The sequence below is a fragment of the Chaetodon trifascialis genome, chromosome 11 (genome assembly GCF_039877785.1).
Source record: "Chaetodon trifascialis isolate fChaTrf1 chromosome 11, fChaTrf1.hap1, whole genome shotgun sequence".
Taxonomy (NCBI): domain Eukaryota; kingdom Metazoa; phylum Chordata; class Actinopteri; order Chaetodontiformes; family Chaetodontidae; genus Chaetodon; species Chaetodon trifascialis.
In genome coordinates this window covers 6,014,167-6,025,292 of record NC_092066.1, presented here as the reverse complement: position 1 = coordinate 6,025,292, position 11,126 = coordinate 6,014,167, and the positions used below count along the sequence as shown (strand labels likewise).

Sequence of the window (11,126 nt, the reverse complement as noted above, 5' to 3'; positions counted from 1 at the left end):
ATGTCGTTTATGATGCAGAATTTGATCCATGCTGCCCTCTCTTCATCCTCTTTGTGACCGGGATGAACTTCATGTGGAAAATCAGCGAAGCATAACTTCAGACCTACCTCGCTGCATCAGGAGTGACCTAATATAACGTGAAACTGAGCTACTTTTCAAAATATAATCCCTCGTCTGTTCTTAATCAGAGCTCATTTTGTTGAACAGGCCCCTGAACGCCACATTAGACCCGCACAGGTGATTTTTTTTTATTTTTTTATTTTTTATAACGATTCCCTTGATTAGACCTCTCTGCTTGACGTCTCCCTGACTCCCCTGTTGGCTTTACAGCACTGAAATTACACTCGGATCACACTGCGAACGCACACTGCGAGTCCTGAGACCTGGCTAATCCTCGGCACCTTTAACCTGAGCAGAGGTCCAATCAGAGAGAGGCCGAGAGCACCTGCGAGGGGCCTGTCAGTCAGAGCAAGGGAACATCAGGACGACCCTCTGAGAGAGAGAGCAGGGAAAGCACAGCTGTAAATAAGAAAATGAATGACGGCTGAGTTCCATTTAGCTGCTTCGGGCTCAGGCTCCTGGCGTCGGTCCTGCTGGCTCACGAGGACACCTGAATGGAATGAGGCCGTGGCTGATGTTATTACTATCACCTGTGCTTTTCCTGCTCTGAAAGGTCTATATTTACACCCAAACAAACCCAGCGCGACTCACCCACGCTCATCTACTGCACGCACGAGCTCCGCTGCAGCATCGGCGAAACAAACCAAACAGAAAGCGCAAAACAACAAAACCAAAAAAGAAGAAAAAACAGAAAAAACCCTCCACGGTAACAAATCTGGACACAACTGGACACCAAGATGGAAATAAAGCAAAGTCCTCTAATGTGCCTCTTTATTTAAAGAAAATAAAAATGTCATTTAATCATCCTCCCAGGCCAAACAAGGTTTTTGCACCTCCAGTCAGTTCACTCTCTTTTGGGGATAGACGTGTACTGTAGCAGAAGAAAAGGCTGATGCTGTTTGTACAAGGAGAAGAGCTCGTCTTGTTGGGTGCTGCTCACACATTCATAGTGCCTGTGCCATCGGTTATGGCTCCAAAGGACCAAAGAATCACTAATATTGCACGCTCTCATTTATTCATCTCCATTCTAAACATGCTTTCCTATGTGTGTATGTATACATATTTACCGTATACATACATAGGTATGTACACCTAGGCACACACATAATTAAACATGTATAATTGTACATATATATTTATATAGACCTATAAATTTACATGTACATACATTTATAAAATTTTACACACAACGCACACCCGTCCTCACGCGCGCACGCACACACACGCACGCACACACACACACACACACAATGCGTCTGTGAGTCTATGTTTGTTTTATGTACACATGCGCACAGGCACGCACATCAGTACAGATCTCAGACACACTTCATATCGAAAAAACGTTGGTTCCTATTAAAACAACACCAGGTTGCAATTTGGACACTTTCAATGGATTTCCAATGTTTGTTTAAAGCTGTGAAATTCAAAAAAAAAAAAAAAATAATAATAAAAAAAAAAAACATAAGAGGAGGAAAAATAAAACCAACGAAAGAAAAAAAAAAGGCATGGCGCTGCAACATCTGGTCTTCACTGCAGGTAAGTGGTTAATTTGCATAATGTATACAGGTTTTTAGGATTTTTTCCCTATTTTTTATTTTTTACTAAACAGCATTTCCTTTTTTTTTATAAACCAGAAAAAACTAAACTCTACAGAGAAAGTCCCCTACCCGCAGTCTTCTGCTGCTGATAGAGATTGACATCAAGCTGTACAGCGCAGTCGAAAACATACTTACATCTGAGCTCATTTACAGGTACAGCCATAATCAAGGCACAAAGATCTACAAGTAGATTTGTTTTTCTTTCAATTAAGTTGTACAAAATAATATTACATTTTACAGTCTGTACAGGATAATTCAACCTTGCACAGTGTACAAGTTAACAAAAACAAAACCAAAAAAAAAAAAAAGAACAATACATTTTTCTCTCCCCTCCCCTCCCCTCCCCACCTCCCCCCCTCCCTCCCCCCCTCCCGTCCCATCAGTATCTCTAAGCTAAAAGGATGGTTTGTGTGGAAAAAGGAGGCAGGTCCGAGTCCGTGGAGGCAGCAGGGCTAAGGTGCGGAGAGCTCAGTCCCTTTTCCTTCATTTAAATCCTTCTTGGCGTCGGCGGATTTCCTGCCCCCCCCCCCCCCCCCACTTCAATCTCTCGCTCCACACGTCTCTCGGCTGCTCGGTGCACCCTGCAGCTCGGCAAGCTAACATCGTGACAGGGTAATAAATATTGTGATGCTACATTGTGTGTATGCTTCCTCTGGAGAAAAAACAACAACAACAACAACAACAACAACAACAAAAAAAAAAGTTATTAAGGAACCTGATGCAAAGTGCATTTATCTCTTCATCCACTCGGTGCCCCTCCGTCCGCTCCCGACGCTCTCCGGTGTCGCCGTCCAATCGTGTTCCGCGTGGAGAGGAGAGGCGGGTCAGAGGGGGTGACGGGGCAAAAAAAAAAAAAAAAAAAGAAAGAAAAAAGAAAGGGGGGGGCAAAGGTCGTGGTGGTGATGCCAGCTTTAACCGGCAGGTGACACACAAACATAAACACACACACACATGCACTCGCTCACATGGCATTCCTCCTTCTCTTCAGTACACACACACACACGCACGCACACACTGCCTCTACACTGAGGTCCTGTAGGTGTGTTTTTATGTATCCACACCCACCAGTCCAGGTCCAATGACAAAGCCAAAAAACAGAAGGGCACACAGGGGGGAAAAAAAGGAGGTAGCCCAAGGCTTAGTGGAATGACAAAAATCAAGGCATTCAAAAGGAAGGATTAAAAGAAAAAGAAGAAAAAAAAATAAGCGGCACGCAACAACTTTGTTCCCCAACCTTCCTTTGACGGCGGTGAAATGGGGACGAATCGGTCTCAGAGAGAGAAAAAAAAGTAGTAGAAAAAGCTAAGAAGTCAAGAAGAGGAAGAGGATTTGACACACTTCAGTAGTACTTCATAGTCCTCGACAGGAGGGGTGGTCAGGGGCTGTTGAGGGTTTCTTTGGGGGAGGAGGGGCGAGGAGGAGGAGGAGGAGGAGGAGGAAGAGGAGGGGTTCGTCAAGGATGCAGAATGGTGGAGAAAAACACAGAAGGCTGACGGAGGCGGTCTCCCATCACAAGAGTTCGTACTGCCGCAGGTGCATTCTCTGGATGATGTCCCGGCAGTCGTTGAACACCCGCCGGATGTTCTCTGTGTCCACGGCGCAGGTGAAGTGGGGGTAGCAGTAGTGTCTGCCGTCGCCACTCGCAGTGCTGATCCGCTGAGGAGGAGAGACGGGACACGCGTTAGCCGGACCGAATATGACCTGAGACGCCTTTTGGCCATTTTTGACCCTGAAGTTTCTCGAGCTAGCCTCTGAATTCAGTCTTCAGGTGTGCTGCTCTGTCGTCGTTCCTGACCTTTGACCTTCCTCTTCACTTTAGCCTTTAACTAACGAGCTTTTGGCTCCTGACACAGGCCCGAAACGTTTGCTTTTGCAGTGCTGCACTTCTTTTGAATTTTGTATTTTACTTGATTTTACAGTATTTTATCAAAGCAACATAAAAGACAACAGCTGGTTTGTATTTGGCATGAAAACGCTGAGTTAGGGATTAACGGGACACGGCGGCTCGCGGCTGGACATTCATTAACTTCAGCGCTCTTCAAACAGTCCGGGCGGTCAGAGAAACACTTACAAGAAACTCGTCTCGGATGAAGAACTTAGCTCTCGTCACTCTGGGGTCTTCGCCGGGTTCAGGAGTTGCTGGAAGAAGAACAGATGGACAGTCAGCACTAACAGACGTGACGAGGGGCTGAATCAGTGCTTCGGGGTGTTAGCGGGGCACAAACCTTCATTTGGTATGGTGTAGCGAGCATATTCGGGGAAGTAGTCTTCAATTTTGGATTTTCCAGCTAATACTTTCTCAGCCAGCATGTCCTGCTTGTTCAGGAATAATATGACCGATATAGTGCGTAACCATCTGAAAAACAAATCCACAAACAACAACAACAACAAGACCATTAAAACCAGATAATTCATGCATATGAGCACATGAGAAGGGAAACACAGGGTTTGCATTTCCAGTGTTGGGAAAGGTCACTTTCTACATGAACTAGTTCAAAGTTCAGTTCACAAATTTTAAAATGAACTAGTTCAGTTCATAGTTCATAATTAAAATTTTTGAACTAAGTTCACCGTTCCAAAAATGAACTAGTTCCTGGTTCTTTTTTCCATATGTTGCTGCGAGCTATTATTTTTCTAAATTATTGCCACAGCCCCTATAGAAGCACAGTTTTAACACTCTAACTATGCGTCAGATTTCATCTTCATATCCAATTTTGAATCCTTGTCTAACCAGGGTTTACATTAGCATTGAGGGGACAGCATTTCCCCATTGTTGCTTTAACGCCCCATGTGACTGAAGTGCGGATTTTCTTTTTGAAAGCCGGCGGGCGAAGTTTGCACAGAAATGTCAGATTTTTCCATCCTCACCGACCTTGTCAGAAAACTCGTTAAAATGATCATGCGACACCTCCACGCTGCTTTGTCGCCTCCATGCTGCTTTTTGTTTTGATGACGCATGCGGCGGTGTTACACTGGTGGCTGGTGTTGCCACATTGGGTGTTTTTTCCGCTACATATTAAGGCCTGTTTACGGTGTGTTTTAGCCGGGTTTTCGCCTGACAGGCTCTATGGAAATCTGGCACCCCATTGGACAAAGTTAAACTGAGAGAGCGTGCCGTTCACAGACACCAGAATGAACGAGTTCACAGTAACGTTCATCAGGCAGTAATACAGTACGCTCAGTTCACGTTTGCCCAAAATATGACGTTCAATGAACGCGTTCAGCAACAACACTGTGCATTTCATGCTGCACGGAATATTTACACATATCTGACGGACAGCTTTTGGCCTTTTTTTACTCCATTAAACCACACAAATTCCCTTTACATTAAGTATCAGAGATCACATGTGTAACAGGTGTGACAGGTATGACATGTCCCTCCTGGACCTGACATGCAGCTCCAGATGACAGGAATGAACCGCTGGGATCAAACTTCACTCATGTTTCTGACTCGCCTGTTGTTCCAAATACTGCGGAAGAGGTCCAGGGCTTCCCGTAGCCTGTTGGTGTTGTTGTCTTCCCTTATTACCATGTTGTAGCTGCTGCTGGCCACCACGAAGATGATAGCAGTGACGTCTAGAAGGAGAGGAGAGGAAGGACATGAGGACGGCTCTCTGATATCACAGGAAAACCCAAAAATAACAGGTGAAGCGAGGCTGAAGCTGGTGGAAAAAACTTAAAGGCGGATGAGGTGGGATGGGAGGAGAACGCGCCGTCGGCCGAGGACGTACGGCGTGGCTGTTTGAAGAGGAACGAGAACAAAAAGGCTCAAAGTCTCACCGTTAAAGCACTGGATCCATTTTCTCCTTTCATCTCTCTGGCCCCCGACATCAAACATGCTACGGAGGAGACAAAATACTGGGTCAGACACAACAACACACTCACTGCTGCCCTCTTTCATCAAAGAGGGTACGTTGGTACATACTGCACTGTAGCTGGCTGGCCTCAGAGCAGTTTTATCTTAACGATTATTCAGATAAAGATTCTCTTTTTTTAAGGTCTTCACAAAAGATTTTCTGTGTCGAGCTGGAATCTGCTCCTGGTCTTAGGTCTGCTTTGCAAGACGAAGCCCTCGCTCTTAACGGGACGAGTCTGGATGCATGAATAATCAATTAATGAATAAATAATATTAAGGACAGCGTATTTGCGCTCGGTACACTGTGTGACCCTGGCTGGATGTTTGCAAGTCATCAAAGCTGAATAATGCTAAATGTGCACCCAAAGGGAAGTCACGCCCCAGAGCTTTTACATCAATCATTCAGGATGATATAATTTGATACAAAGGCCCGTTTCAGATGGTAGAATGAGTCTGTTGTGTCTGTGACGGCGGAACTGGGTCATCTCATCTGACAATATCAAAGCAGTTACGAAACATTTACTCCAACTTTTATTGACTGCTCCTGTAACTGCAACCGATTGGTCAATAACTTTGAGCCGGCGCAGAAATCACATCGGTCCACCGCAGAAGATTCATTTTGCATTTCGATGTTCTCTTCCACCTCAGCTCCCGGCTGCCGAGCAGCTTGGGGTTCAGCGATTTGTTCGAGGACACACTGCCATTACGGGGCGCAAATTTATGACGGACGATCTATTTCAGGCTCTCAACACGAGGACAAGGTAAATATAGCGAGAACACCCGAGAGGGCAAATGTTTTAAAAAAGCGGATCGCCTCAAAAATGTTTGGTGGCAAATTGATCATAGAAAGTGGAAAAATGCCTGGGGAGCGTCCTCGGGATGGACGCCACTTCCTTCAGTGGGCCATGCACGTATTTCTTTTATAAAGGTGTGGGTAAAAGGTGAGGTGGAAGCACACTGATGATCATGACTTTCATGTTATGTTTTCTTTTTTTTTTTCTTAATAACTGAGAAAGTTACTTCATATTCGTGTTACGTGTGTTTTGGTGAGTTTCACTAGGAAATCTGGGTGTTCTGTGTTTGGATTTAGGTTTTCTTTTTTCTGATTTACAGTATTGATGTTAGATTTTCAAGTAAAAATTACAAGGCGTCAGGAAAGTAAGTTTTCCGGTGGATTTTTATCATTTGAAATGTATGTAAGCAGTCTTTCTCTCAAATCTGCAAACATACATGAGATGCTAACAAGCTACTTTGTGTCCAGAATGGCAGCAGAGGTGCTGAGCAAGACTTACTGAAAGTTCACTTTGTCTACTTGGAACCTCGTCTCGAAAATCCCTGAAGTTAACACTCGGCAGCGTAGCAGGTCCTGCAAAACATGGAAATGAGGACGTGACCAATTCAGTAAAATTCACGCAAAGCAAACTTAAGGAGGCAATTTACGAGCGCTTGAGTGGGCACATTGATGGCAGGACTGACCTGGTCCGTTGGTGTGTAGTCGTTCTGTCTTACGGAGTCAATTCTGTCCAGGAAACTGCAAAGAGAGAGACAGAACAGCTTAGCATGTGCACTAGCTTCTATAAATTTCTACAGACTTATCCACAAATACATATAACAAATTAATGTCACTACGTATAAAAACTAGGAAATTGATGAGATTTGTGTCCATAAATACTGGTAAGCTGAATCCACAAAGAGTCATAATGAGCTAGCAAACGGGGAAACAGAGCTCATCTCACAGAGAAAGCCAAGGCCACTCTCATACTACACCAATGCAACACAATTTTATCTATTCATTGAGCCTACTATGACCTGCAGCCTTCAAATCACAACTGTCCCATCATTCATGAAACCCTTCTGTTGTGCTGCATCATTTTGAACTGTTATTTAGACATTCGTGTGAGCTGCACAGGATGCTGCAAAAGGCGGCCGCCATGTCTAACTCCCTGTAAAGGCTCTGCAGGCCGGTGTTGAGACAGCTGCTTGCCACAAGAGGGCAGGGCTGCTCAGTCTGGGCTATTTTGGTCTGTCTCTAGCCAGAGTGATTACATAAGGCGGTTATTGTGGAGGTTAGACAGCTTGCTGTTGCCGTCTCTTCACTACTGAGAGAGCATGTGCAGCAGCGGCAGCAGCGGCGGCAGCAGCTGCAGCTGGGCCTCTCTGCAGCACAGCAGGCTCAGGACACCGAGGCTGGGGACACATGGTCACACAGGCCCCTGGATGGTCTGGACCACACGATTAAAAGATTCAAACAATGCTGGTCGAAGGGCCAAAATGTGTAAAGACTTAAGGAAAAAGGCCCAGCTGTGGACAAGGCACTAACAGAGACAAGGTGCATTATAATACATAACACAAAGATTTACAACTAGACGGACATGTGAGCATTTTTTACGTTTTCCCAAAAACAGTCATTGAACATTCAGTAGGTCTCTCCAGAAAATGTAGCCATTTAGCTTTCTGTTAGCTGAACTGACTTAGGACGGGGCAACAGTCGACCACATCAGAGTCTGAAATCAACCAAGGCCCACAGCAAAAATGCCCTTGAAAGTACGAGTGGTACAAATACTTTTGTCAGCATGAAATGCAAATATGTTTCTCTCAAAAAGAACCTAAACACCCCTAAAAGTCACAGAGAGGAGACACAAACCTCTCTCCCTTTCTCTCTCTCTCAGAAATCACTATTTTGACATTTGTTTCAGTAAATTTTTAAAGCAAAAATGCCAAAAATTTCTCATATCAAATGTGAGAACTCGTTGCTTCTCTTCTCTTTAGCATCTTTTTGTTCTGTACTGTTGGACAAATCACGCTATTAAAATATGTCACTTTGCATAATTGTAACTGGCATTTTCATTAGTTTTTGGCCGACTTCAAATTGTTAGTTGCAGCTTTATTTGTTACCCTGGATTAGTTAAATCCAAGTCAATCAGAGCTCAGGAGTGGTCGAGGTTAGGTTGTGACTCAACAAAATATTGTTAAGAAATAAATAAAATGGAGAGAAGAGTGAGGTATATTTCCTATGAAGTAAGGGTGGGGAAGAGTTCCCAGCCCAAAGCTGAAGTTGGAAAGTGAGTCCTGTATGTAGGACACACATGGACCAAACAGCCATCTCACCATCCCTCATTTTTCACCCCAACCGTCTGTGGCTTCTGGATGTCACAAGACAGTCAACACCGCTTCAGCGTACAAGAAACCTGACGGGCATAAGAGTGGTCGTCAGGGTTTCCGTACGCTTTCAGCCAGACAGGGTTTGTCAGTTCATTCTCAATTCAGCCCTAAAAGTAGCGCACCTCACACACCCGTGCAGAACTCCTTGAATGAATGCTCTATTATGAACCATTAGATAACGGAAACGCTGCTCATGTGCTCCGACAACGTTTTCATCACACCGACTTTATTTCTGCCTCAGCACGGTCCACCCAAAAGGAAAGTAAGGCTGCTTCTGAGAGAGCGCTGGACTCTGTCACACAGGGGTCGTGTACAGTAGATGCTTCCACAGTATCACCAGACACAGCACACACAGCACAGAGGAGACGACGGCTGCTAACCTTCATGGGATACGTAACGCAGGATGAGCTGTCTACAATCAGCTCGCGATAAAAAAATAAAAGATCTCTGCCTGCATATGATTAGGTCTGCGACGGAGTACTATTACACCAATGATTCATCTGTTAATTGGTTTTATTGACTTGCTGATTTAGTTCTCAAATGTCACAAAAATGACAAATGCACACCACATCGCCACAGCTTAAAGTCAGCGTCTTAACTTCTAACTTAACCTTCAGATGGTTGTTACTTTTGCAAAATTGAACTGATTTTAGACCTTGAACTTATCCTGAACTTTAACCCCTCTAAGACCTTCCATACCCGAAATTTTAAGACAACCTGAGGAGTTAATGACTGCTAGTAGCACTGCAGAGCATTGCTTTTAATAACAGGTCAGGTGCTCATACTTTCTGACTTCACTTCAGCCATATTTGGCCAATCGTGGCCATCCACCATTGATAAACTAGTGGACAGTCTCCCATCGCTCTGCCCCTCCAATCGACCGACAGTGGCACATGCTCTGCACAGAAAAACAGAGGGAGGCGTTCTCTGGTAAACGCCCGTCCTGTGAATGCACTAATTATGCTGCGACCTCTCCTGTTTAATGCAGGCCGTACTACAAGTGAAAAAAATCCAAAATGTGTGGGGGGGGGGGGTGACTTTATAAAACATGTTGCTAATGAAGACAGTCAGCAGGGCGGGCGGGCGGGCGGGCGGACACACACACACACACACACACACACACACACACACACACACACACACACACACACACACACACACACACACATGCAGCCATTCTGTGGGAAACGCTGAAATCGATATCTCCTCGCGACCCCTTGTCGGAGTAGCTCATCTGTAAGTTGTGAGCAGTTCATCCACAGTTTGAGTTTCTCCTCTCAGACTGTTTCATGTGAGGAATTTAAGAGGCCTGAGTACATAAAATAGGATATTTTATATAAGATATTTCTCAAGAGAGATGCAAAGATTACAGAAAAGTAATGAATAACTAGATAAATAAATATAAAATAAAAATACACACACAAAAAAAATCAATTAACCAATAGGTTCAACCAGCAAGAGGAACATGCTAACTATTTCTACTGACTATAGAGGGCAGTAATAATAGGAGGCAGCTCATGAAAGTATCAATGGACAGAACGTGAAGACTAGAAGGTGACGTAAACGGTGCAGGTTTCCAAACAAGGCTCTCAAAAACAAATGCCCATATTTCCCAAAACCCAACTTCCTTATGTGAGACAAAACCTAAAATTATTCAGCACATCATCACATAAAACAGACAGAAGCAGCAAAGGAAACTTGAAAACGTTTGCTTGAAAAAATGAACTGAATTACTATTTTTAATTCTATGACCAAAAAAGTTGGCAATTACTTTTCAATCGACTAACTAACTGAGGAACATGCAGACATCTGGCGGCTTGTACTTCGGCTCTGACGTCGTACAACACGAGGGTTCAAGAACACACATTTAGCAAATCACACAATTAATTGCATTTATTTGTCAATTAATGCTTCCCTGGAAGTAAGACGAACACCAGCAGCAAACGCACTGAACTGCACTGGAAGCTAAGCATCACACACACACTCATCTCCCCTGAGCAGACAGACACTTACTCACACACAAAAACAGGCAAAACCTCCAAAAACCTTCAGCTTTTGCCCCATCACTGCAACAATGTGAGAGTATTTTTAGTCAGCCTTGCTTGCAGAAACCTAGCAAGGTTATAATTACTGAGCGCTTTCTGACTGCCGTGTGACAGATGTACTATTGGTAGAGCGCTGGAGAGCCAAATATAGTCCTCATACCCAGCAGAAAAAAAAAGAACAAGGGTCCCAGATCAAGGAGGAAGGGTAAAAAAGACGACTGGTTACCGAGTGGCGTCCAGTTAATGCCTTATGAAAAGGTTTGGGTGCAGTTTTCAGTGACGACCACTGTTGTGGTCGAGTGCTGCAAACAAACGAGCTGCGTTTCAGGTCCGGGGAAGTCTGTG

The 11,126-nt window shown here is 44.4% G+C and overlaps 1 protein-coding gene across 2 annotated transcripts in view; it reads right to left on the bottom strand.

Moving 5' to 3' along the window:
* Positions 1-877: 877 nt before the first annotated feature.
* The window catches only part of LOC139339228 (guanine nucleotide-binding protein G(olf) subunit alpha), a 44,983-nt gene continuing 34,734 nt past the window's right edge, over positions 878-11,126 (bottom strand). For both annotated transcript variants that reach the window (XM_070974754.1, XM_070974755.1), the window contains exons 6-12: positions 7,051-7,105; positions 6,867-6,940; positions 5,499-5,557; positions 5,174-5,294; positions 3,944-4,074; positions 3,790-3,857; positions 878-3,374 (exon numbers count right to left, since the gene is read on the bottom strand). In XM_070974754.1, coding sequence (XP_070830855.1) covers positions 3,228-3,374; positions 3,790-3,857; positions 3,944-4,074; positions 5,174-5,294; positions 5,499-5,557; positions 6,867-6,940; positions 7,051-7,105 — 655 coding nt within the window. In that variant the 3' untranslated portion in view covers positions 878-3,227. The remainder of the gene's footprint in view (positions 3,375-3,789; positions 3,858-3,943; positions 4,075-5,173; positions 5,295-5,498; positions 5,558-6,866; positions 6,941-7,050; positions 7,106-11,126) is intronic.